The sequence below is a fragment of the Carlito syrichta genome, unplaced genomic scaffold (genome assembly GCF_000164805.1).
Source record: "Carlito syrichta isolate Samal-C Ts95f unplaced genomic scaffold, Tarsius_syrichta-2.0.1 Scaffold301811, whole genome shotgun sequence".
Classification (NCBI taxonomy): Eukaryota; Metazoa; Chordata; class Mammalia; order Primates; family Tarsiidae; genus Carlito; species Carlito syrichta.
Genome location: NW_007245907.1, coordinates 157151 through 184380, shown reverse-complemented (window position 1 = coordinate 184380; position 27230 = coordinate 157151). Strand labels below are relative to the sequence as shown.

Below are 27230 nucleotides of genomic sequence, written 5' to 3'. Positions count from 1 at the left end.
ATCCCATCAGCCTAAGGTCCCTGCCCTCACAGGTCCAGCTGGGCCGATTGTGTGGGGACAATGGCTTTCTGAGCCAGGTTCCTCTCTCAGCAGGAAAACCGTAAGAGCCTCCACTTTGCTGCCGCCCACGGCCCCTTTGAAGGGCCTGGGGAGGCCCCAGGCAGACCGCAGCCTTGGAGCCTGTCCCTGGGGCCCCCTCCGCTAGCCTGGCCTGGGCCCAGGCCTCCCCAGGGACTGGCTGCCCCCACCCCGGGCACGTAGCACCGGATGGGAGGGACAGGTACTGACATGTGGGGAGGCAGCCGGTCCCTAAACACGGCGCCAGGGCTTGGATAGACAGTGTCTGAGGCCTGGGCTCAGGAGTTTCTCCCAGAGTTCACCAGAGCTGACGACTCCCAACAAAGCCACTCCACCGTAGTGTCCCCCAAGGGGTCTGGAACTGTGTGTGGGGTGGCTGAATCCTTTCAGAGCCCTGGAGGGTGCCAACCACAGGGAGATGCACTTGAGCTGAGGGAAGATCTAGTATTCAAAGCCAAACGGCTACCTGTCCTCAATAGGACAGGAGATAGCAGAGGCATTGCCCCAGGATATATGCCCTGTCCCACCAAGCCCAGCTGGTCCTGGGGCACTCCCATGCCCAAGATGCAGGGATGTGGAGATTGGGGCCTATCCTGCAGTGAAAGGCACAACTGGGGCTCTTCAGGGACACAAGTGGGGGTGGGCTGGGGTGGCCAGCAGGGTTCTGGGGTCTAATGCTGAGGTTGGCTTGGCCTGGTGGTAGGTGTGAGGAAGCGGTTGGAGCCCCCAGGCAGAAGAGGGGTGGGGCTGCCGGGACCTCCAAGGACAGGTCGCTGCAGGGAGCAGGGCTACTCTGTTCACTACTGTCTCCACTGTCTTGCTGGCTGACGGAGTCCACAGCCCCTGCAAGGGAAGCGGATGCACCTAAGGCCATGATGGGGAGTGGCGGCATCTGGCGCTCCCCCCAGAGGCCCAGACCCACGTGGCTGGCAGGTGTGCCACAAGGTGGGCTTCTGTCTTCGAGAATCGGGAGGCTGCCCTGGGTCCTGCTATGCATGGCCACCAGGGGGCAGACCAGCGGGTGTCCTGGGCACAAAGACAAAATTGCAGGGCATCTCCAAGAGCTCCTCGGGGGAATTGCCAGAGGCTTGGTGTCTAGCCGTGACCCCATCAGTCACTCCCAGTGAGAACTGCAGGCTGCCCCCTCACATCCCTACCTACTGTGGGGGTTGGGAAGGCTGGACACACTCACCTGGCTCCCTCGATCAGGGGGAATGGGTGGCAGGCCCAAGATGACCCAAGCGACTGACAAAAGAGCCAGCCTCAGCAGCCCCACCCTGCCTGGCACAGGACCAGGGAGCAGGGCACAGGGAAGTTGGCCAGGAAAAGCTCTGTGCTTGGGCTGGGATATGTGAAGCACAGGCACCTGGGGCTGCCAGTGGCAGAGCCCAGAACACATGTTCTGGCTGGCTGAGGGGGTTCACCTGTGCCCGCCTTCATGAGGCCCCTAGTCGGCCCTGTTGCTCACTTGGAGAACTGGCCCACCCTGCCTCCCCTGGGGGCGCCAATGGCGCCTGGGGCAGCACGCGGTGGAGGCAGTGGGAGCATGGGCCTCGGGCACACCTGCTGAGTGCAAGAGCCACTGGTGTGACCTCAGAGTCACTGACGCTGGTGGCCACCGGCGAGGGGACAGCCAGAGCAAAGAGCACCCAGGGCATGGTCCAGCAGTCTCAGGAGCACTGATGGGGCTTCATTAAGGTCCAGCCCTGGGTCACAACAGCCCCAGCACTCCTGTCTGGGCCTCTACACCAGCACTCATGTCTGGAGGCCCTGAGCTTGCCTTCCCTGCCTTCCTCTGGGGCAGTGATGGCCACACTAGTGACTCTTCGGCCTGGGAGTGGACACTGACATGATACAGCACCGGTGTGGGCCAGGCGGCTGCAGGTGCCTGGTCAGACACACACCTAGCCCATGGCCCCCGTCCTGCTCTGGGAAGGGGGTGCAGGGCAGGCCTGTTGTGGGGCCTGCAGGTAGAAGTGCCCTCAGACCAGCGGCCACCAGGGTCCAGGGCTCAGCTGCCATCTGGGATCCTGACACAGGTTACTGCCCCCCCTTCCTCCTCAGTTGTTCTCCCCAGGCATGCCCCCTTAGCTTCCCAGTGTGTAGCCTCTCCCCCTGCTGTCCTCAGGGGCTAGACAAGGCCCTCACCTCCCCACCCCTCCCCACCCAGGCAGGTCTTTCTGCAAACACCCTGGATACCACCTCCTGCTCCACCCAACCCTCTGAGTGGAAACCCACCTCACACCCAGCGACCCCAGGGCAGTTCTAGCTGGAGAAGATGCCACCTTCCTACCAAAAGACTGGCAGGCCACCCCACTTCTCACACACCCAAGAGGAGGCCCTTGATAATGGCCCTTTCCATAATTCCCCAAGTAGGAACTCAATGATAGGTTCACCCAGCTACCTCCCAGTCCGCCCTCTCCCACTTCTACCTAACCCCATCCACACACCCGTCCTGCCCCTGCCTGGCCCCAGCACTATGTGCTTCTGCAGGGTCGGCAGTGCGACCTTGCGGGTCCTCAGGGCTCCTCTGCTAAGAACACCCCAGCCCCTGCCTGCTCTGCAGCTGCCCTCTGAACCTCTGGGCACCTGCTCTGCCCCTGCCTGGGTGGTCGCCCCAGCCCTGCTCCTTGTCAGTCAGGCCTCAGTGATACTCTGTGGTTTGGTCCTCCCCATCACTCTTCACTACAGGCTCACTTCCCAGTGTCCTTCCACTGGGTCCCCACGCCTGCTCATGTCCGGCCTAGGCAGACACAGCAGATGCTCGCCCACAGTGACCACAGTTTGTGGGGGCCTAAGGACCCCATAGCCCAGGCACCCCTTCCCACTCAGCAACCTCCGGGCTTCAGGGGCCTCTTCTGTAGGGCTGTGTGCCTGGATGGGCCATCCAGATGGCCAGCAGCCCCTACTCTTCACCTGGGATATAAGTAGGGTCCCTATCTGAGCCAAGTGGCCAGGATTTGGCAGCGGTCAGGTCGGATGGGTACAAGGACCTCCTGGGGGAAGGGCACGGGTGACGCTAGAACAGTCCCAGAGCTGCCCACAGGTGCCCAGCCAGGTGCCTGGGCATGCGGGATGCAGTGTCTCCTGGTCACGCCGCCAGCACATCTGTGCCTGGCACAAGGCCACAGAGTCAGACGAGGAATCACACAAGTGCTCAGCTGGTTCCAGCAGGTGACAGATCTTTCTGCTTCACTAAATCCTGGGGTCCAGGCTGGCCACAGGGTGGGGGAGGGGCACAGCCATGCAGACCCTGTCTCTGCTGCGCCCTGCACCCAGTTCCCCATCAGGAGATAAGGGCTCTCAGGACAGTATGCAGCTAAGAGGCCATGGCTCCTCAGGGAATAGGTGGAGCCACACCCAGGGCTGGGAGCACTGCCCTCCCCTTGGGCCATCCAGGGACTGCACCTGAATGAAGACCCCTGCGGGTGGATCCTGGGCCTTCCCACGAGAGGCCTGGCATGGGGCAACTCATGGAGCAAAGCCAAATCCCACTCTGACAGGAAGTGCCTCTGCTCTCGGCCAGCTCTGGCTCTGTCTGTGAGGTTCGTCCAGTGCTGGGACACCACGTAGGTTAGGCCTGCGTCACCCAGGAGTCTTGTGCACAGGTATGGCAGGGCTGCTGGTCTCTATCTGCTGAGTGCAGCAGGCTGAGCCCAGGTCACCAGCCAGCAGCCTTGGGCTCCCGGTATAGACCCCGTGGTACTGGAGCAGGTAAAAGCCTGTGCCCGGCTGGGAGGCAGGGGACCTTTTCCAGATGACATAGCCATCGAACATGGAAGAGCTGCCCCAACCTTGACCTCCTGCAACAGTCTTCCTGGCCACTGTGCTCCGGCAGAGGGAGCTGGGTGCAAATTGCTTCTCAGGAGGACAGGAAGGAGGTTAGGCTGTGGTGCTCCTGGGCGGACAGCTCAGTAGTGAGTACTGGGGTCTTGAGGCCAGCACTCAGCTTTCCGCATGCTGGTACCAGCGGCAGGGCCGCCCCATGCCTCAATTTCCTTGTAACAGCGACATGACAATGCCAGCCTGGAACGGTTCTTGGATGAATGGACAGCTAGCAGGCCAGGCCATGCTGTGGACCTGCCTTGGGTCTGCCCACATCTGATGAGACACTCGTAGATGGTGGTCCGATTCTCTTGTGGATAGGATTCCTTATGTTGCTCAAAGCATGATCCCAACAGCAAGTGCCACGGAGGTCATGTGTGACTGTGGGACGGACTGTGGTACAGGCGGGGCAGCACCTGACCCGTCACCAGGAGTCTCGACACGTGCGCCTGTGTGTCGTGGGCCGGGAGGCCCGTCTGATCCTCAGGGAGGCCGCTTGGCACCCACCACCAGGACACGGCCAGCCTCAAGGCCACACTTCAATAGCCTTCATCATCGTCGCCGTCACAGCCGTAATCTGCAGAAGAGGACAGCTGTGGAGGCCAAGGACTGCTGCAAGGTGAAAGAGGCCCAACCCTGGCCCCCCAGGCTGCTCCCTAGGCGAGGCTCTGGCTCAAGCCCCACTGTCCTCACCCCATGCCCACCACTGACCAGTCCACCCTTGGGATCCCATCTCCACGTTGTCAAGGACCAACATATTTGTGTGTGCTTACCCAGGAACCCACTCACTGGCAGCGGACTTCCCAGCAGGTCCCATCCCTCTGCGGCAGGCCTCTCTGAGCCTGGCCACCTCTTTATGACACATTTGAGGGCCTCAAGGTCAACATGGCCAGTTTACAAAGTGTCTTAGCTCAGATTTCTTTCCAGGCAGAAAGAGATTTGGTCTGGAGCCCACAGCCTGAATTCAGGGATTGTTAGGCAGGTGGTCTGTGCCTTGGTTTCTCTGGAACCCCGTCACCCCCCATTCTTGTTGGCCCACAGCTTGAGGCTGGACTCACCCACCTGAGTTTAGGGTTTGTTAGGCAGGTGGTCTGTGCCTTGGTTCCTCTGGAGCCCCCCCCACTCCCACTCCTGTTGGCCCGCATGAGGCCGAGCCCACCCACCGCTGCTGCCCATCATCTGCAGGGCGCTGACGCAGGGCTCGCCATCCTCCTCATCAGGGTCCTCCTCGTCTGCCTCCTCATCAGCGTGGTAGGACACAGGTCCACTCTCCACCAAGACTGCCTCTGGCCTGGCTGGCTCGGCCCCGGTGCAGGGGGAGCATGCGGGCAGGGCCTGGAACAAGGGCCGGGCTCTGGGGCAGCAAGAAGTGCAGGTGCCCTCCCTGATGTCCCGGGAGCTGTGCTGCAGCCCTTGGGCTGACCCTGGATGCTCTGTCCTACTAGAGTAGGTCTGAGCATGACCTGGCTCCCAGGGGCTGAGCCAGCACCGACATCCCACCCCAAGGCCTCCAGCTGGCCCTTGTCCCACCCCGTTGGAACACCCAAAAGGACTTTCCTGCTGTTGCAGGACTAGGCCCAAGGACATCAAAGGCTCAGAACCGAGGCTCTGGTCCCAGTAAGGCAGCCTTGGAGGAGCTCTGGCTCAGGGCCCCAGTGACCCCCAGGCCAGCACCTTCAGCTTCCCCAGGACTACCCCCCAAATCACTCCCTTAATTCCTAAGCCAGATCCTGGGCAAAGGCTGCCATCCTCAGGAAGGCCTCACAATAGACCCTGAGCACCCACAGGTGGGAGCCTGTAACATGGGCAGGGGTGTGGCCTCCCACATGGAGGTTCCCTTAGGCTGGGGAGGGGTGGTGTGCTCTGGCTGCTGGGCACATGTGGCTGGGCAACCGGTCCCGGGTCCACAACAGGAGTCTGCTCTCCTTGGCCCTGGCCCAATGCAGCAGGCATGCCCTGCCTATTAAAACCCGAGCCACCACCCTTAGGCCTCGATTCTGCCCATGCCCTCTGTCAGATCAGCTCCTGGCTGCTTGTGGTGGCATGTCTGGGACCAGGAACCAGTGGCTGAACTGCTTCCCAAGGTCCCTCAGTGGTATGGAAAAACACACCTCTCGCACGGCGGCCTTCTTAGCTGGTTGCTTAGACACCAGAGGCCTCAACCTGGAAAAGAAACAGTGTGGTGGCCTCAGCCCATGCCTCCTGGAGGTGCCAAAGCAGCATGCATCCTCACAGTCACTTCTAGCAGAGCATGAGAGCCTGCTCCTACCACCCCATGTGCAGACACTCCTAGGGACACATGACCACGGCTGCCTTGGCCAGGGCACCCACCCTTGCCCAGTGGAGAGGCACCAGCAGCTCCAGGTCCTCTGAGTGCTGCTGTCTGGAAATGCCACCTCCCATAGCCAGCCTGCCCAGTGCCCCTAGAACCCCTCCGCCGAAAGCACCTACTGTCCCTCCCCAGACCTTCCACACACAGAGATGACTTCGAAGCCCAGTGCAGTGGTTCATACCTATAACATAGCTCTCTGGGAGGCCCATACAGGAGAATTGCTTGAGCCTAGGAGTCCCAGACCAGCCTGGGCAATATAGCAAGACCTTGTCTCTACAAAAAATAATTAGTCAGGGGTGATGGCATGCTCCTGTAGTCCCAGCTACTTGGGAGGCTGAGGCGGAAGGACCACCTAAACCCAGGAGGTCGAGGTAAGCTATAATCTTGCCACTGCATTCCAGCCTGAGTGACAGTGAGATCTCCACTCAAAAATTTTTCAAAAGGTGACTTAGACATGCCAAGTCTTCTTGGATCTACTGGGCCCAGCAGGAAAGAGAGACCCCATAGGGGAAGAGGTTGAATCCATGCAGTCATACAGCAGTGACCAGGCTCTGCAGAAAAGTCCAGACTCCCAGAATCCAGAGGCAGCTGTGGCCCTGCCCTACAGCCCAGAGCTCCCCACAGGGGGAGGCCCAACTGGAGGGAGAATACCAGAGTCAATGGGGGACCAGGTTGGGGCCAGCCGGGACTGACCTTCAGAGCTTCCCCTTCCACAGGTGTGACTGGCCACTGTCTCCACAGGACACCTTATGACCCAGAGCAGAAGGGCCAGGCCTCCCAGCAGGTTCTACACACCTGGAGCTCATGCTCATCGTGACCTTGGCCAGTCATGTCAATCCTGGCCAGCCAGGGGCCTGGAGGACCTGCCACTCTGCATGGCTGCTGTCCACTCCCATCACATACCCTCACCCCTGCTGTGCCCAGCTGCCACTTCTCATGGCCCGTCAGAAAATGCTGCTTGGCAGAAAATGCTGCTTGGCAGACTCACACAGCCTGGGGATCTGGAGCCCTAAACAGGGTGGTGGGGGAGGGGGGCGGTCGCATGTGAGCCACCTTGGTCTTCTCTCCTAGAGATGGGCACAGGAGGCCACAGCCCACACCTGCCCCTTTGCCTGTCCCCAGGAGGGACATCCTAGACGGGCTCTGAGGGGCTCAGGCTGGAGAGCAGATGGACCTGCCTGGGCAGGAGAGAGCCTGCAGGTCAAAGCAGTCCCAGTGCCCTGCACCTCCTGGACTGCCTCTCACAGTCAGGAAGTCCTGAGTGACCACAGTGACCAAAGCATGAGGACACATGCTCAGAGGAAGCAGGTCCTGCACCCTTGCATGGACAGCTTGGGTTCTGCGGGAGCACACGTCACAGCACAGGACCAGGGACAGATGACCAGTGGGGAGCATAAGCAGGACAGGTACGGGTAGCCCAAGGCAGTGGAGAGGTGGCTCTGGCTGGTTTCCCAGCAATGAAGACAGGTCACTGCACCCAGGCCACTTCATGCAGCCAACTAGGATGCTGTGGTTGCTGGACTGTGGTAGGTAAACCCCAGAGCTCCTCCATAGCCAAAGGCTCAGCCTGTCTAAGTTCTAGCTTTCTTTCTCCCCCTATACAGGTGGAAGGCTGCCACCCTGTGATCTCCCAGAAGCTTCCCCTCCATGTTGGAACTGCCTGAGCCACCCAGGCCTGGGTCAAGTAGACAAACGTGTGGGCAGAGGGGACTTCCCAGTTCTGAGGCCCCAGCTCCCTTCTCAGGATCTGAAATATTCACGGAACAGATCCAGGTCACCCATGGGGCTTCCCAAGCAGGAAGCAGCGTACACACATACACACACACACACACACACACCACTCTTCATGCACAGACATGAACATATACTACGTGCACACACAGACATGCACACACGCTGTGTGTACTCACACAGACACATGAGCACACAGGTACATAAACACTATGTGCACACAAGTACACATCACATGCACACACACATATGTACACGAGCACATCTGCACGCACACACAGACATATGAACACACACAAAGACACATGAACACACGCCTTCATACACACATGGACAAACACACACAGAAACAAACACACATGGACACACAAACACATACTCTGTAGCTCAAGTCTGGCCAGCAGGAGCTGCCACCTGCACCTGGAGCCAGCCCACGGGTGCCCAGCCCTGGGTACTACCAAAGTCCCAACTGGTCCATGGCAACCCCCAGACCCAAGGCTGCCACCTAAATCTCCAGTCCAGGGGGACAGGACAGTACCTCTTCCCCACGCCCACCATGGGCTCGGCCCCGCTTCTGCTGGCTGGCGTCCTCCTCCGTGACAGCTTCCTGGTGCCTGCCTTATCCTCGAGCCGTGCGTCCTCCTGTGGTGGGCCACCTGCGCCCTTGCTGTTGAGGTCCCGGAGCACGCTGTAGTTGATCTTGCTGGAGATCTTCTTCTGCTCCAGCATCTTCTCAATGGCCTCCCCGGCTGTGCTGGCCTGGATGGGCTCCCTCCGCTTACATGACTTCTTGGGCTCAATGGAAACAGAGGAAAGGCTCCTGAGTGCTAGACATGGGGAGTCGCCCTCACCAGGGTCTCAGGGAGCCCGACCTCTTGGAATGCGCCTAGCCCTTCCAGGTGAGTGGGTGCCTGTGGCAAGCCCCACATCAGCTGGCAGCAAGTCCCCAGGTACATGGCCGGCATGGGTGACAGAGGGGACTCCAAGCAGTGACAGCAGCAACCTGCTACGCAGGCCACACAACACCATCTTGGGTACTTGCCCACCATGCTGGCTTCTGACGATTCCCATTCTGGGAAGGCCTCTGAGATTTCATTCACCTGCCCTTAGGCCAGACGCCCTTGATGTTAATGATACTTCATTTATTCTCCAAGGTCAAAAGCTGCAGCTGCCCAAGGTCCCAGGCCCCTCTTGGGAGCTGTAGCTGCAGCCCACCTCAGGATAAGAGCCTGGTTTCAACCCATGCCACCTCCCACCTGTTCTGCACACCAGGCCCTCCCACAAAGCCCCAAGAAAGCCTGGGATTAGCTGCTGGGTGGGGTGGAGTCCCAGGGCCCTGAACCCAGGGTCCTCCGGGGCAGGCCCCACATTGCTCTCCTGGCTTCACCCACAGGGGGCCTGGCTCACGATCTATCCTGCTCGGTCACTTGAAGGCTCAACCATTTCCAATGTAGCATGTGGCCTGTGTCACATTTGAGCCACCAAGTGAGCAGTGAAGCCAAGTCACTGTGCTAGCCAACAGGATGGAGAGGCTCCAGTCAGCCTTTCCCAGGTCATCAGGATAGCAAGGGACTGATCACAGAGGAGGGGATTCTCAGAGAGGCCCATCCAGATTTCTTGTGTCCCCAACAAGGGACTTAAGTCCAAGGACCTCAGCACCCAGTTTCGAGTCTCAACTCAGGTGCCCGGGTGCCTACGCTCGGAATCTTACCCCATGCTGAGAGGCACGCCTGTCTGCAGTGAAGCCCATATCTGGGCATCTGTAGGCAAGCCAGGCAGGACCCAGCAGCCAGGGATGTGGGTCTGGAGTCAGGGGCATAGACCTCTGGCCACCTGTCCCAGGCCTGGCCCCTGTGGTCACGTAGAAAGACGTGGCACAGGGCACACTACCTTGTGCTCCTTGTAGATGCCCAGCTCCTTCTCCTTGGCAATCCTTGCTTCCTTCTCTGCAAGGCAGACACGGCGGCAGGTCAGCAAGGGCCCAGGTACGGGAGGGGTGGGCAGGCGGCGGGTGGGCAGCAGCACTTACCCCTCTGCTCCCGCAGGTACTCGGCGTTCTCCCGCATCCATAGTTCTGCCTTCACTCGAGCTTCCGACTCGTTCAGGATATACTGGGAGAGCAGGAGGGTGTTGCTGTGAGCTCTCACTAGGCTTCTAAAACCCCGTAGGCAGGTGCCTTCCCACGTGCACTCACGTGGAAGAGGCGTGTGGAGATGCAACTCCATGTGGAGTCTGGGTGGAGGCCTCCTTGCTGAGGGCGACTTGGAGACACCCATCACACTTCGCCTGTCCCAAGGCCAACCCTGTGGGCCACAGACCCTCATGGGCAGCTCATGGGCCCCATGGCACCAGGCCTGGTCAGCAAGTGTGCAGGGCTGTGGGCCCCACAAAGAGCCCAGGAGAGGCCATGAGATGCCAACTTAAAGCAGCCAAGGTCTTGGGACATGAGGCAGTGACATTGGGGAAAGAAGACTTTGTACCTTGAGGACAAGCTCTAAGAGGTCACCTGCGAAGGGCAACTAAGCTCTGGTGGGAATGTAAAGGTGTGCCATGCTCAGGGGCAGCAGCGCCCTCTGTAACTGCACACTCCAATGAAATGACTCCAGTATGACTGCATTTGCCATAGGCCACACACCCAGATGGCAGCAAAGGCCAGGTGCAGAGCTGGGGCCCACCTAAGACCACCCTCACATCAGGGAGGGGCACAAGTCCATCTCATGCCAGAGAGCAATCGCAGGACCAACTCACACCAGGCAGGGCCCACGAGACCACCTCATGCCAAGGAGTGGCCACAAGACCACGTTATGCCAGGGAGACCAGCACCAGGCACTGGAACAGGAGAGAGGAGGCAGCTGGACGCCCCCAGCTGCACTGAGGTCCTCGGCTACAATGCCCACAGGAGCCCCACCCCTTGGGAAGGTGGGAGCATGAACTGCTTACCCTGTCGATCTCAAGGTCGTCAATGCCGCTGAGGTCCAGCTCACCATCCCCCGAAGCATCTTCTGGAAGGAGGTGTGGGTCAGTGTCACGGGAGTCAGGTTTGACTAGAGAAGTGCGCACACCACCCAGACTAGCTCGGGGCCCGAGTTTGGGCCAAGGGGCTTCTGGAAACCCATCTCCTCTGCATGCTCTCCATAGCCACATGGCTATTCCAGAGCTTGCCTTGGGGTGCCAAGGAAAGAGCCCAGGCTGCCAGCTGAAGCAACAAGGACACTTGCCATGTCCACGCTCTTGGTGGGCTGTGAGCTTTCTCTACACCAACAGCCCGAGGGAGGGCACAGCAGCTAGGGGCCCAGCCAGCATCCTGCAGGGTAAAGCCACAGTCCTGGGCTGGGGCAAAGGAGTTCCCCATTGCTGTACCCATGGGTCCAGGGGTAGAAATGAGGGTGAGCCCACGAGTCTAGGCCTAGGGAGCCTTCCATGCTCATGCTCAGATACCCCAAAACTTGCTAGCCACCACCCCCAGCCCTGCACAGTAAGGGGCAGGCCCTGCTCTCCACAGTTCCCTGCGCCTACAGAATCCTATCAACTCCAGCCAATCGGCCAGACTGTCTGGGGTGCTCTTCTGCCACACTGCTCTGTGGCCAAGGCCCAAGATGTCTCCTCAAGACCCCGCAGGGCTCACTTCATTCCCCTGGCTTTCCCATCTCCAGCTGGAATAGCCCTTTCTGGCCAGGTCACTGCATCTCTGGCTGCTCCGGGGCCTTTGCACGTGCCCTCTGCCTGGTGCCAAGGGCAGGGCAAACCCTGCCATCAGGGCCTCTCTGTGCTTGGGTCAGAGGTTGCTCAATGAATATCTGCCAATGACCAAACAGTAACCACTCATAGGTGACCAGAGGCAATGTCTAGGGGTGAAAGGCCATGGGAGGCCTGGGCTCTTGACGGGGGACATGTCCTGGCAGGAAACAGGGGTAGGACTACCCACTTTTCTCCCAGAGCTGCCAGTGTCCTGGCCCTTCCTGCCACTGTGGTTGGTCCAGGCACCATGGGGCAGGGGCAGCTTCCCCTGCCCAGGCACCACATCACTGCCACACTCAAGTTCACCATCCCTGTGATGGTGGAGACGTGACCTCGGTCCAGACTCTCCCTACCAAGTTAAACAAGCAGAGGCCATGAGAGATGCAGGCCCGGCTGTGGGTCCCTGCAGGACCCCTGTTTTCCACAGTGCCTGCACTCTCAGGGACACAGGTCACAGGTCACCAGGAGCTGCCAGGCAGAAGGGCACCTGTGGTAAGCAGATAGTTCCAGTGAGGATGACAAGCCCACCAGGCATTCTGGGCATCGACACATGCCCAGTTCCTTGTGTCAGGACCACTGACGCCTCCCACAGCCCCACTATGCAAGCCCACCCTTCTAGAACCCCACACCTCCCGACAGATGACGGAAGCTTCCAGGTGACTCTGTGAAGGCCGGCCAGAAGGCTCTCCCACTGGTCGCAGTCCCCTCCCCTGGACACTCACTGGCGTCATGGCTCTGGGAGGAGATGCACTCGCGGATGGAGTCTGAGATGCCCAGGCTGGCCGCTGTGGGCAGGGGCCCCAGCAGGGACTCCAGGGCTGGAGGCCGGTTGCCCCCTTCAGGGCTTCCTGCTGCTTCCGAGCCACCAGGGACGGCATCGAGAAGCTCCTGGTAAAAGTCCTTGTTGAGGTGACTGGCCGCGGCCTCCAACTCCTCATCCTCCGTGTCCTCCTCGCCACACAGGCTAGACGCAGTATCCTCGATGGAGCCTACGGAGACACCATCACAGGCCACCTGTCAGCCAGGCAGGAAGCTAGAGTGCCCACTATTATGACAAGAAACACCTCTGTCAAGCTGAGATGATAAGCAGAGAGGGACAGGGCTGTCGGCACATGGCACTGGGACATCCAGGGACAGGAGACAGGACCGTGGGAGCACAGCACTGGACATCCGAGGGACAGGGACCATGGGAACACATGCTGGATATCTAGGGGAGAGGGGATGGGACCATCAGCACATGGCACCAGACGTCCAGGAGAAAGGGTTGGGACCACAGGAACACGGTGCTGGATGCCCGTGTCCAAAAGAACAAGCCTCAACCTACACTTCTTACTTTATGCAGAAATTCACTAAAAATGGATCTGAGACCAAGATGTGAGAACTAGAAGTGTAGACATTTTAGATAAAACATAATACAACAGAACACCTCCATGACTGTAGGTCGGGCAGAAATGTCTTAATCAGACACTAGAATCAGGCACCAAACACATGGATAAAATGGATCTCTGGAATGGCTTTGGAAGGACTCAGAGCCTCTGTCCTTTGCAGATGTTGTCATGACGATGAAAAGACAACCCACAGGCTTATCTCAAATTCCAGACCTGACAGAGGACTTGTATCTAGAACAGACGAACTCCCAAGATACCACCAGAAAACACATGGCCTCATTAAAAGCAGGCAGGGGACCTGAACCAAGGTGTCGATAAGACACACATGTATACACAGGCATGGAGATGCGCCAACACCTTCAGCTACCAAGGAGGAGCAATCTAAACCAAACCAAACACATGAGCCTCCACTTCACAGCTGCCAGAACAGCAGCCACTGAGGCATCCCCTGGGCCAGGCACTTGGAAGGATGGGACAGATGCCCACATCATGCAGTCAACATGGAAACAGCCTGATGGTTTCTTAGAGACTGAAACACCTGCCTCCCATGCAATCTCCAATTCCCCGCCTCAGAACACACCCAAGACAGAAGGAGGTAGGTAGGTCACTGTCCACATAGCTATGCGCCAACAATGAGTTATACACCTGTAATAGTCCTTAACCAGAATAGCGCGACAACTCCAGCTGTTGGATGGATAAATAAGCTCAGCACATCTGTGAAAGCTACAAAATAAGGGATGAGCTAAACTAGATGGCACAAGGTGAGGTGATGAAATGGAGAAAACGCAGCCAGAGGATGACAAGTATATGCCAGGCACCACCACTCACGGTCAAGTCTAAAAAACATGTCCAACCTGCAGGCACATGAACATACGCCAAGCAGTCCCACTTACGTTGAAGTCTGGAAAACATGACTAAGTAGCAAGCACAGACAGAAGCTCAGTGGCCATGTGGGGCAGAAAGGGTGGGTAATGACCCAGGGCCAAGGACATGGTGGTGAGGACGGATGGCAGCCATCTCCATTGTGATGATGGCTTCACAGATGTGTGTGGATGTCAAGACCCCCAAAGAGTGCATTTTAAATATGTGCAGTTTGTTGGGAGTCAACTGCACCCCAATAAAGCTGTTAACGTTATCTTCCCGGGGTAACAGACTAAGGACAGAATGAAGCAGCCCACTCCCTGTGCACCTCTTTTGCCTTCAGCTGAAGCTCACTAGGTGTATATCCAGGGCAACCTGTCTATCCCTAGGCTGCATCCTCAAGCCTGGTCCCAATCAACTCCCCATTTTCATTAGTTCTGTCTGAGCTTCTTCCGAGTCGGCAGGAAGGAGTGACTCCCCGACCATCAGGGGCTTTTCTTGAAAGTGGCGCTGATACCAGCACAAACTCTGCCTTCCGAAGACCCAGTAGGTGTTTCAGGAGAGTTCTCCTGAATTCAGACTTCCAACTCTATGGTTGAAGGTCTAGATTTTATTGGGACTGTTTTTCAAACCCTTTCCACCCTTCAGAGTCAGGTTTTGGTGTCTGTCTTTAGAAAAGTGAATTGGTCACAAAGCTCTACAGAGAACTGCCTTTTTCTTGGACTCCGTCTTGAGACTAGGGTACCGGTCAGTTTTTCCATCCCATCTCAGCACAGAGGTTCAGGTAGAGGATTGGCAGTTGGGCCTGGTGGTCTCATTTTATACACTATACTTTGAAAAACTGCAGCTACAATCCTATTTGTGAAATCCAGCCTTGACTTTCATCTGTGACCCCCCCCCCTTAGTTAATTGCCAGCTGGCTTCACATACAACACTCAGGGGTGACCCCATATAGATACCTGGGTGAGTGGACCCACTCAATCCGATGGCTGCACGCAACAACCAAGAAACTGGGGATCTTTTGAAATACCAGCATACATAGTCGGAAAGGGCTGGCTTTAGAACCAGACAAATTTAAAAAGACACCCATAGCACCACTAAGGAAATTCTGGTCTCTAACTCCTCAGGGGCCTCGAATCCCCTCCCCAGGTCCTGAACCCTTCCCACTCCAGGGCCCCGACTCACACATATCTCAGCCTCTGACCCACACCCCCCATTGACCCCTGACTCTTCCCAGCCTCTGACTCCTCCCTGAAACTCTAACTGTGGCCCACCAGGAGTCACTGTGAACCCCCTTCTGGTTCGGAGGACTGCCAGATTCTCAAACCATTCTTTGCTCAGTTAAACTTTGTGAAATTTGTCTAAAACCTTTCTTTACATTAGTGGTGTATTTGACATAAATCTCCCAGTGATACCCAGGGGAACCGAGCACAGAAACAAAAAATCAAAAGCATCCTACCATACACCTTTACCCAACTATGCAACTGCTGGGACTGTGTCTAGTGTGAATGCTAACAGGACAGGACAGCCTGGTCATAGAGTGCCCTGCAGGAGTCCAGCACAGCTCAATGCTGGGCACCAGCAGGATAGACCACACTTGTCTCTTGGAGAAGACACCCTGCAGACACTTAAGACATCAGCTGCTGAGATGGAGACACTCAGTGGGAACAGGTCGGCAGGTACCTCATCAACATGACATACCCAATGCTCACACCCTGCATCCTAGGGTCCCCAGAGGCCTTGCCTGGAAGCCAGGGGTCACGCCCAGGATACTACCACACTTCAGTCAGGTGCCAAAAGACCAGACAATGGGTTCGACGCAAGAAAGAAAAGGTGGACTAAAAATTGGTGCAGAACAGTGAAGAATCACCACTTGCAGATGACACAACAGATCGCTTGGAAAGCCCAGGAAAGAACTGAAACCTGCTGAGAGTGATGACAGAATTCCCCACACACAAGAGCATAAAGCCCACACGTGGCAATCAGTGTCGTTCACCAACAGCAGGCAGCGTAGATACCCAGGACCACTCATGACAGCCGCAGACATGGAGGCTTAGCCTGGACTCCAAGCATGCAGGCTTTCCATGGGATAAGACACCCAGGACAGCTCATGACAGCCATAGATATGGTGTTTCGTACTGGACCACAGGCATGCAGGCTGCCCACAGGAGGAGACACCTAGGACCACTCACAATAGCCACACACATGGTGACTCAGCCTGGACCACAGATATATGGGCTGCTCATGGGAAGAGGTGCCCAGGACCATGCACAATAGTCAAAAACATGACAGTTCAGCCTGAACCATGGGAGAGGACACCCAGGACCACTCACAATGGCCATGGACATGGCAGCACAGCCTGGACTTGGGTGCACAGGCTGCCTACGAGAAGACACACCCAGGACCTTCACAACAGCCATGAACATGGTGGTTTGACCTAGATCATGGGAGGAGACACCCAGGACCACTCACGACAGCCACAGATGTAGTGGCTCAGGCTGGACCACAAGTACATGGGCTGACCATGGGAAGATACACCCAAGACCACTTACAATAGTCACTGACATAGCAGCCTGGTCTGGACCACAGGAAGAGACATGCAGGACCACTCACAACAGCCACAGACATGGTGGCTCTGCCAAGATCGCAGGAGCGTGGGCTGCCCATGGGAGACACCCAAGAGGGAAGGGTAGCCTCAGGGGGCAGAGTCAGGGATGGGTGAGGATGGCACCCACTTCCCCCAAGCTGCGGGAGACCAGGACTGGACTGAGAGGGGCAGACAAGAGGATCCCAAGGTCCACATGCAAGTCAACCAGAGTGGCTACAAAGGGAGGGAGGGTGTGAGAAGAGGCCACGTCAGTCCAGGTCTTGGAAGTCCCATGAGGTGGCAGGAGGCCCCAGAGTATGGTGCTACTCCACACAGAGCAGGGGGCCCAGGCCTAGCAGTGCCAACACAGGTGGCGTCACACAACCAAGGGGAGGAGCGGTCCCTGGAGCAGGAAGGCAGCCAGCACCCCTCCCTGTCCCACAGCCAAGATGGGACAAGGACACCTGCCTAAGCAGCATAGAGGCTGCAAAGGCTCCAGACTAGAAACCAGGCATGCATTAACACCACTGGAGGGGACACAGTAGGGTACCTGAACCCCAGTCGGCTTCTGTGGACCGCAAGCCGAGTGCCTGGGGAAGGTAATACCATGGGGGTGGTGAGCTCACCCCAGGCTACCCACACAGGGCTGAGGTCTCTCTCATGGTCAGCAGCCAGCATCAGGTGTGCCGAGTGTGAGAACAGAGACCCCAGAGGGGCCTGGGAACCAAGCTGGACTTGAAGAGGCCTGGCTAAGCCGGGCTCAGTGGCTCAGCCTGTAATCCCAGCACTTTGGGAGGCCAAGGTGAGTGGATTGCCTGAGCCCGCGGCAACTTGGCGAGATCTGGTCTCTACAATAAATCAAAAATTAGCTGGGTGTGGTAGCATGTGCCTGTAGTTCCGGCTACTTGGAAGGCTGAGGCGGAAGGATCGCGGGAGCCCAGCAGGTCAATGCTGTGGTGGCCAGAAAAAAAAGAAAAGGCCTGGTGGGTGGACACAGGGACGAGGGATGTAGTTGGGGAGATGGTGGGCAGGGAGGAGTGTCAAGGGGCTGTGGGACGCTCAGTACAGGTGTTGGGGCCAGGGGTGGCCCTATGATGGAGGATCAGATGCCAAGAAGGGGACATCAGGAGGCGTGGGGTCTAAGGTCAGCACATGGGAGGCACTGGCGGCTGGGGCCTCGGGCCTGGTGCTGAGTCCTGAGTCTGGGGGCTGGGGCACTCACCATCCTTCAAGCTGGCCAGGGCCCTCTTCGCCTTTGGCCGGCTGTTCTCCAGCTCAATCTCGATCGCATCCTGGTAACTGGAGATCTCACCTGAGTAGTGAGGTAAAGCACACGGTCAGCACAAAGTCAGCCCTTCTGATGACATAGGGTGTCTGCACGGGAAGTTGTGTTACCTTCAACCTCCTCCAGCTTCTTTGACAGGACTTGTTCGAGCTGAAAGAGAGGGACAAGAGCACTTGGTGAGGGCGCTGGTTGCCCATGGAGCCTCTGGCACACCCACCCCCACGAGCCCCAGGCAAGTGAAGCAAGCTTCACTGGTGTCTACCCTCAGGCCCCGCCTCCTGGGAGAGGCACCTGCAGACCCCATGGGACACCACAGCTTTAGAACCCACATAGTACACATGCTCCACACGCTCAGGACGCGGGTGCTCAGTATCCTCGTGAGCCAGGCCTGCCTTGAAGCGGGTGTTGAGGGTGCTTCTCTGTGTCCTCCCTGGGTTCAGCATGCCCTCCTAGTCCCTCCACCACTGCAGGACCCCAGGGCAGCCCTGTTTCTACAGATCTGACGTGTCAGAATGAGGCCTGAAGGCCCAGAACAAGGTAAAGGAGGAAAGTGTGCCCCCAGGGACTGCTTCGGGGCAATGGGGCACCTGCTTCCTCACTTGTTAGTATATTCCAAGTATGCAGCACTTGAGGATCCACCTTCTGCTCTCAAGTTAGAACAAACCGGACTGGAAGCACTTGTGCAGGGGAGTGCAGAGGGGCGGGAGGCGCCCAGGCACTCTGTGAAGGATGCAGTTTGGGGCAGCTAAACCTAGGCCACTACTCAACTCCTGACAGAGCTGCCCACATGCTTCTGCTCCATGCACATGGACTTGACAAGAGCTGTGTGTGCAGGATATTGGCTGCAAATGGTGTGGGACGCAAGGCCTGACAGGCAGCTCCATCCTACCTGCTTCATCCGTAGCTTCCTCTGGCCCGCCGTGTATGAGGGGGGATCACACTCCTCCTCTAGGTCAATCTTCATGAACTCATCGATGGTCAGCTGACTGGTGGGGGTGTCTTCAAACTCTGTGAGCCTAAACAGATGTGAGATGAGTCAGAGTCTGACAAGAAAGTGGAGAGCAAGGTACACAGAACAGTCCCTCTGCAGGACCTGCACCTGGCCACATGCAGGGCACAAAGGACAGTCCCTATGCGGGCCTGTGCCTGGCCACACATGGGGTTCACAGGAGGTACCCTCCATAGGGCCTGTACCTGGCTACATGTGGGGCTCACAGGACAGTCCATCCACACACCCTGCACCTGATCACATGCGGGGATCACAGAAAGGTCCCTCTGTGCGGCTGGCAGCACTCAGTCCCCGAGAGAAAAGCCCAGGCACCAATGGCAAACCTCAGTCTTTGAAAGAAAAGCCTATGGACACCCTTGACCCTTCCATACACAAGCTCAGGGTCCCGGTCAGAGAGGCAGTGAAGACCCAGGAGGAAGGAGGCCATAAGAACCTCCCCACTAGCAGCGCAGGCAGGTACTGGCAGGAGGGACTCTGCGTCCAGACCCGCCAGCCCAGTTCTCAACAACCTCTGCAGCACACATAACCCCACAACGTCAAATATAAGAGTGCTTGAAAAGGCAGGGGTCACACATCCAAAACAACATAATTCTCTATCTGTCCCTGGATGCTGCAACAGGATGGGACCTCAGCTGGAAACAGCAATCGATGCTGGGACTGTAGTAAATATAGTAGTGCTGGCAGGCCTGCAATTTCGCCGTCACAGTGAGTTTGAGGAGCCCCTGTGGACACTGTATCCTGAGCAGGGGTACAAGCCCTACCCCTGCCTGCCCAGCTCACTGAGCAACTCAGATACACAGATGTGATGGCCTCTTGTAGGACTTGGGCTTCTCATAGTATGACAGGTCACTCAGGTTCTCCAAGTCCAGGACAGGTCACACTGAACGGGATGGACGAGGCCTCTCACTAACACATCCAAGACAACATCCTGCGGCCTCCTGTGACCTGGGCCATGCTGCAAACAACCCTCCCCCTCCACTTAACAGACCCTGGCACAGAAGAAACACCTTTACTGGACAGGCGGCCTGGAAGGACTGGCAGAGGACACTCTGGAGGGAGGTGGGCAGCCCACCCCACAAGCACATCCAAGCCCTGTGTGATGTGACCAGGCCAGGCTGGGACCTGACCCACAGCTAGGCCAGGGAACAGCAGGACCCCAGAAGGTGGCCGCAGTTCCAGCAAGCAGGCCTCACCTTGCCACACAAAACATCTGTGTGCCCCCTTGCTGTGAACACAATCACCTACCTCTTTCGTAGGGTGGACTCGCAAACTTTGACCACACTGATGACCTCTTTGACGGTCCTCCTGAAATCATGCATTCTGGCCGCAACCAGCAGTGCTGGAAAAGAACAAGAGGGTCCACAGAACCCGCCTGCTGTACCCACGACACACTCCTGCATGAGCTGTGTCTCACTCCAGCAGTGAGACCTTTGCCTGGTACAGCCACTCCAGGGGAGTGACAGGCTGACTGGGTGGCACCCATACTTTCCTGGACAGGGGCACCCCAGACCATCCTGCATCTTGCCTTGCTGTGGATAGTGGTGCCTTCCACTCCACCTTAGACACAGGAGACTTAAGACAGGGGCCTTAAGAGCTTTGTGTAACCCTTAAGAGCTTTGTGTAACCCTTCAGAGCAAATGTGCTAATGTGAGATGACACGTGCAGTGAAATGCTGGTCATGATGGAAGCTGAGAATTCTGTGGACATGGCTGGGCCAGGGAGGAAGGTGAGAAACCACAATTGGTGCTGACACACAGTCACAAGGTTGCAGCGGGCCCAAGAGGCCCGGAATCCACAGTGCAACGTGGTACTCAGATCTGCAGAGGGAACTGGATCTCGGGCAGCATGAGTCCTGCTGCTAGCGGAGTGCAAGGACACTTGGCTCCTGGAAAAGGCATGGGGCCTGGAGGCGCTAGAGGAGGCATGAGGGCCCTGCTGGCTGGGGGCTCCTCCTTGATAGGGCCTCCAGGTCCACAGCTGGTATAGGCAACCAGGCCATAGCCATGGCCATGTCAGCCCAGCAGCACCAAGAAAGGAGCAAGAGGAAGAGGATATGTCATGATGGCAGCCTGGGGGATCATGAGAGGGCGGCCAGAACACTTCCCCTGCTCTGAACAGGGGCAGGAGGGAGGCCTGAAAGGCCTGGGCACCCTCTGCAGTAACAACCCGGTGACTCAGATGACAGGCTGCACTGCAACCCACACCGGGAGCCAGGCATCCGTAGACCACGGCAGGGTTAGCTGTGCAGCAGGGCCCACCCTGAAGGTCCCATTCCTGAAACCCAGGACCTGCAGAGGCTGGGAGGAGCCAGTGGGAGTCCTGGAGGGCTGAGGATGTGCGGGCCAGGCCAGCACTGGGCATGAGAGGCTGCAGGCAGCTCCTGGTACACAGCTGGCCTGGAAACACACTGCAGCCCAGGCTCAGATGGCTCAAGGTGGCACAGGTGACCAAGACCAAGGCCGCCACCCCAGAGAAGTGCCAGGTTCCTGTTGTACCTGCTCCACAGAGACCTGAGGGCCGCCGGCCGGTGTGCATCCAGTCCCTCTTCATCCTCTGCAGCAGCCGCAGGGCCGTCATGGACACCTCATGGTTCTTGTCCCCAAACTCCAGCAGGTGTGCGAAGCGCGGGATGTACAGGCACGGGTCTGCAGGGACACAGGCGCCTCACTCACCTGCCACACACAGCCTGGGTGAGGCCACTGCATGTCTCTCCACACATGGCCCCAGGTGAGGCCACTGGACGTCCTTCCAAGCACGCAGGCTCCCGTGCCTCAGTTGCCTGCCACGCATAGTAAGGCCACCTCATGTCTCTCCACGCATGCAGGCTCCCCACACCTTAGCCCACCTGCCACGCACAGCCCGGGTAAGGCCACCACATGTCCCTTCACACCCGTGGGCTCCCTAGGCCTCTCCCCTGACAGCCTCCCTGTCCTTGGCTGGAACAGTTGCAAATGCTGCTGGGGGAACAGCCACAGCCCTCCTCCACCAGGGGCCTGCCGCAGAAATGCTGGACGCAGGCAGGGGCGCACTGCAGGGGGCACCAGACATCGCAGCACCCTCACAGCCGCCCAGCTCAGGGCACAGAGGGGCTCATTCCCAGCAGCCGCCCCTCCACATCATGAAGATGGCACCCCACCCCCAGCAATGGTCTCTGGGACATCAGGGCAGCATGGGCACAGACTGAACACATCCCACCCTTGAATTCACTGGCATATATGGGTGGGAGAGGGAATGACGTGTCGCAGGGGGCATGTGCACAGAGGCCTGGCGCAGGGCTGGGTGTGGGGAAGACAAGGACCACGAAGTTCACAGCCTTCCCACCGCGGGACTCCCACACCATGTCTGGAACTCAGCTGACAGGGACAACATCATGAGTGCATGGAAGGACAACACAAGGTTCCATGACAGAATAGCAGGGGGTGAACCCTGCAGGTAGGACTTGTGAAGGAAGCGCCACTGAGGTTGAGCCTGGGGAGGAGACGGCCAGGGGAGAGCAGGGCATGGCCGGGCTGGAAGCAGGCACGTGGGCAGATGGTGACGGAGGAGTGGGCCCAAGGCACAGGGAACCCGGAGCCCAGTGGCTCACCCGAAGCTCTCCTTCCAGGGCCTTGACCAACCTGTCTACCAGCCTCCCTCAGTGGCATCAGCTCAGTGGCTGATGCTACTGACTCTGGGCCCTGGAAGTCCCATGAGACCCTACAGGTGCCCCATCTGACCCCAGCTCCTGTACAAAACCCAGGGAAAGTTTCTGAGGCCAGGAAAATGGAGCAGCCTGGCAGCCACCCCGAGCAGCCTGGTCCCCAGGACCTTGTGGATACAAGTAGTGTTTCCCACATGTCACGACTGTGTGGCTATGATGTGAATGAGTCCCAACCGCCATCCCAAATAACAGAAAATTTAAAATTGACAAAATAAATTATTTAAAGTAGGCAAAAAGGATCAAAAAAGAATAAAGTAAATAAATAAGTTACCACTATTAAGAAAGAATTTTAAAAATCCAAAAGCCAGAGAGAGACCTACAGATAGATGGAACATAGCAGAGTCCAGAAATGCACCCCTTGTAGATGGGAAGGTAACTTCTACAAGGGCTCCAAGGACCTGTCTTAAAGAATGGTCTCTTTAACGAGTGGTGCTGGGAAAACCAGATATCCAGATGCAAAGAAGTGAAGATGGACCCTCATCTTATATCATCTACAGAAATGAACTTACAACAGATTAAAGACCTAAACATAGACTCAAAGTTATAAAAACCAGCAAACATAGGCAAAAGCTTTACAACATTGGTCTTGGCAATAATTTCTTGAACAACACCAAAAGCAAGTGATACAAAGGCAAAAATAAGACAGATGGGACAACTTCAAACTAAGAAGTTTCTGCACAACAAAGGATTCCATCAACAGATAGAAAAGGCATCCAAAGGAGAGGAATAAGACATCTGCAAACCATATATCTGATAAGAAGTTAAATATCCGCCTACAACTCAATAACAACAAAAAAACTAATTAAAAGTGGGAGAACCACCTGAGTAACAATGTCTTCAAAGAAGATATGCAAATTGCCACCAAGCAAATACAATTCATCCTTACAAAGGAAGGAAATTCTGATACCTGCTACAACAGGGATAGACACCAAGAACACTATGTGAGTGAAATAAACCAGACACCAAAGTACAAATACTGTACAATCCCACTTAAAAGAGGTTCCTAGACTAGCTAAACTTATAAAGACAGAAAGTAGAATGGTAGGTGCCAGGGGCTGGGGGGAAGGAGAATTAGAAAGCAATTCTTCAACAGATATAAAGTTTTAATTATGCAAGATCAGTAAGTTCTAGATATCTGCTGTACAACAATGTGCATATAGGCTGGGCGCAGTAGCTCATGCCTGTAACCCCACCACTTTGGAAGGCCAAGGCAGGAGGACTGCGTGAGCCCAGGAGTTCGAGACCAGCCTGGGCAACTTAGCAAGACCCCATCTCTACAAAAAAAGCCAAAAAATTAGCCATGCATGGTGGTGGTGCTCGCCTGTAACTCCAGCTACTCGGGAGGCTGAGACAGAAGGATCACCTGAGCCCAGGAGATCGAGGCTGTGGTGAGCCAGGATCACATCACTACACTCCAGTCTGGGTGACAGAGTGAGACCATGTCTCAAAAAAAAAAAAAAGAAAAAAAGCATATATAATTACAATAATGTAACGTACATTAAAAAAACTTGAGGCAAATTTTATGTTTTTTAAAATCATAACATAGAGTTGGTACTCAAAAAAAATCAATAAGCATACAAATTTCAATCAAGCCAAATCAAAAGAAAAAAGAAAAGCAAATAGACATTTAACATAAAAAAGGGGCCACAGAGGTAGTGATTTTAACTGACTAAATACTATACAGATTGTTATAATACATTTAATTTCAAAGTGCAAAACACGGCTTCTCTTCTTTTACTGAAATACACGAATTTTTAGATATTCACACCCCTCACAGCACCACCCACATCAAGATTCTGACTACCTCTGACTGCCCCACAAGCCCCCGTCCCCTCCTGAGCCAGTAGTCCACACAGCATGACTGTAGCTGCCCGTTCTCACACAGCCTGCTGAACCACTGCAGCCTGCTGGCCCTTCCTGCTGCTCATGGACACGTGGCCCGTCTCTACTCTGGCCATTTCGGTTTTCTCCTGGAAACTCTCATGCCCTTTACTGTCTTCTAAGAAAATAGGCAGGACAGAAGCCACGGTCACAGCAGCCTGCCTGTCTGCCATGGGGTGCCATACTGAAATCCAGGCTATGGCCTGTAGTCATATCCTTGGTGGGCACACACACATCTTCTCTTGGGACTCCCTGCATGCCAGTGCATGCACTGCAGCTTTTCAAAGGGGCTGACCGTGCCCAGTCCCACTCTGCCTGCAGCATGGGCTCCAGCTGTTCTGCCCTCACCAGCGCTGCATGTCATCCATCTCTTTAAGAGGTCTCAACCACCTGGGGGCTGGTGGTGCCCCATTCCTCAGGCCACTAAGGATGTGAGCCCTTTGGGCCATCTGGATAGTTGTTTTTCACATCTGTTGTCCCTTTTCTTGATTCAGGGTCTCACTCTATTGCCCAAGCTGGAGTGCAGTGGCACGATCCTGGCACACCACAGCCTTGACCTTCCTGGGCTTAGACAATCATTCCACTTCAGTCTCCCAAGTAGATGCAACTACAGGTGCACACCACCATACCCAGCCTAATTGTTTAATTTCTGTAGAGACAAGGTCTTGCTAGTCTGGTCTCGAACTCCTGGGCTCAAGCAATCCTCATGCCTCAGCCTCCCGAAGTGCTAGGATTACAGGCATGAGCCAACACACCTGACCTTGTTGCCCATTTTTTTAAACATTGGGTTGTCAGTCTTTGTCTTCCTGCCTTGTGTTCTTCATCTATCCTGGATAGCACTTTGTTGGAAATACAGCAAGGATCTTCTGAAAGAGATGCTCTCCTAGGGAACATTTACTAAAATAGAGCAGGTTGGAAACCTGGATAGCCTGAGAACCACCACAGGAGAAAAAAGAGCACGTTCACTTTTCAGCCCAAGGTGGGGTGATGGGGTGACTCACTGCCCAGGCTCTGCACTGCTCAGCTGTGTATTGGACATCCTCCTGTGTGTAGACATTATGGAAGACACAGCATGGGAAATACAGGATGTTACACATGCCCCAGGCAAGGAAGCATCCCTCCCAGCAAAGCCTCAAGCTGCTCCCCTTAATACATGGCCTGGGGCAGGAGACACAGCCTCTGACATCTGGGCCCCTCAGTAGTAAGGCAGGAGCCCAGTGTCACCCACCACCCCAGCCTGCTGGGCAGCTGTGCATGGAGTACACCAAGGAGCTGGTGACACCTGAATAGCTAGAGGGTCACCAGGTGAGCCACCAGGCATGATATCCCAACAGGGAAAGGAAAGCCGTGACCAGCATCCAAAGACTGACTAGCAAAGGTCACTTCTGATGGACTGACAGAGGAAGGGGAGAGCCCCCAGGAGCCCAGTCTCCGGGGCTGATTGCCTAGGACCAAATCCCAACTTCTCCACCCACTAGCTGTGTGATCTTGAGCATGTTACTAACCTCTCTGTGTCAGTTTACTCATGGGAAATGGCAGTCCCTGCCTCCTGGGTTAATCTACACAAAGCACTCAGCAGGATGGAAAGTGCTACCTAGGAGCGTTTACTTCCAGTATCTGCAGTAATCTCAATCACTAAGTGTTTGAACGATTAGAAAAAGACTACCAGGATGGGTAATCCCAGCACTTTGGGAGGCCCAGGTGGGAGGATCGCTTGAGCCCAGGGAATTCAAAACCAGTCTAGGCAACATAGCAAGACCTCATCTCCACAAAAAAATTTTAAAAAATGAGTCAGGCATGACGACATGCACCTATAGTCCCATTTATCTGGGAGGCTAAGAGAGAAGGTTCGCCTGAGCCCAGAAGACAGAGGACGTGACTGTGTCACTGCATTCCAGCCTGGGTGACACAGTGAGACCCCTACTTGGAAAAAGAAAAGAAAAAGACTACCAAAAATCTAATAAAAAGTGGTAAAAGGCATAAACAGAAAATCCACAAAAAACTACAAAGAGCCAGTAAACATAGAAAAACATTCAGCTGTACTCCTAGAGAAACAAGCTAAAAGAGAGATACAACTTTTCACGTATAATATTACAAAGGTTAGGAATACGGTGGGGGCTACAAGACTGGAGAAACACTCCCGAGGGGTGGAAACCGGTAGGATGAAGGGAGGGGCTGCACACCCGGACCCCTCCAGAGGGAAAACAAAGAAACGATGCTCAGAGCCAGCATTTCACTACTCTGAAACTGTCTTACAAAAGAAAGAAGGACGTTCAGTGCAGCATTTGTCCTCATGCCATAAGGCCAAGAGAGCGTGACCTGGGGTTCCCACATCAGATGCCACCAGGCCTTCAAAGTTACCCAGGTGGGTGCGCGGGTCCTGGTGAGGTAAAAGCGCAGGTAGGGGCGCCCCCGGGTACTCATGTCCCAGGACCCAAGCCCCGGTGGGGGAAGCCATACGCCGTCAGGAGCCATCTCCTTCAAAAAGAAGAGTACTGCTTCTCGACGTCGGGCTCTTCCATAGGACGTGAGCGTCCTGCATTCCAGTAAGGGATGACAAAAGACGAACTGATTAAAAGATAGGACAGAGCGGAAACGGAGGAGACTGTTCAGGGGAGCAGCTCGCGTCTTTGGTGGGAGAGGTGCCTCCTCGCCTGGGGCACCCCCGAGGGCTCCACAGGGGCGGGGCCGCGGGACGACAGCGACTTCGCGAGGCGGGGCCTCCGGCGCGCGCCGTGACGTACCACGATGCGCCGTGACGCACCCCAACGCGCCGGCAGCAACGGGTACGGGCAGGGCAGGCGGGACTGCGCCC

The 27230-nt window shown here is 56.3% G+C and overlaps 1 protein-coding gene across 1 annotated transcript in view; it reads right to left on the bottom strand.

Moving 5' to 3' along the window:
* Window positions 1-3243: 3243 nt before the first annotated feature.
* BRF1 (BRF1, RNA polymerase III transcription initiation factor subunit) overlaps window positions 3244-27230 on the bottom strand; it is a 55430-nt gene continuing 31443 nt past the window's right edge. Inside the window, exons 6-18 of the mRNA XM_008055282.2 lie at window positions 21330-21479; window positions 20080-20173; window positions 18715-18841; window positions 17936-17975; window positions 17763-17852; window positions 12427-12693; window positions 10907-10968; window positions 9996-10077; window positions 9857-9912; window positions 8505-8761; window positions 6015-6066; window positions 5067-5238; window positions 3244-4480 (exon numbers count right to left, since the gene is read on the bottom strand). Coding sequence (XP_008053473.1) covers window positions 4443-4480; window positions 5067-5238; window positions 6015-6066; window positions 8505-8761; window positions 9857-9912; window positions 9996-10077; window positions 10907-10968; window positions 12427-12693; window positions 17763-17852; window positions 17936-17975; window positions 18715-18841; window positions 20080-20173; window positions 21330-21479 — 1487 coding nt within the window. The 3' untranslated portion in view covers window positions 3244-4442. The remainder of the gene's footprint in view (window positions 4481-5066; window positions 5239-6014; window positions 6067-8504; window positions 8762-9856; window positions 9913-9995; window positions 10078-10906; window positions 10969-12426; window positions 12694-17762; window positions 17853-17935; window positions 17976-18714; window positions 18842-20079; window positions 20174-21329; window positions 21480-27230) is intronic.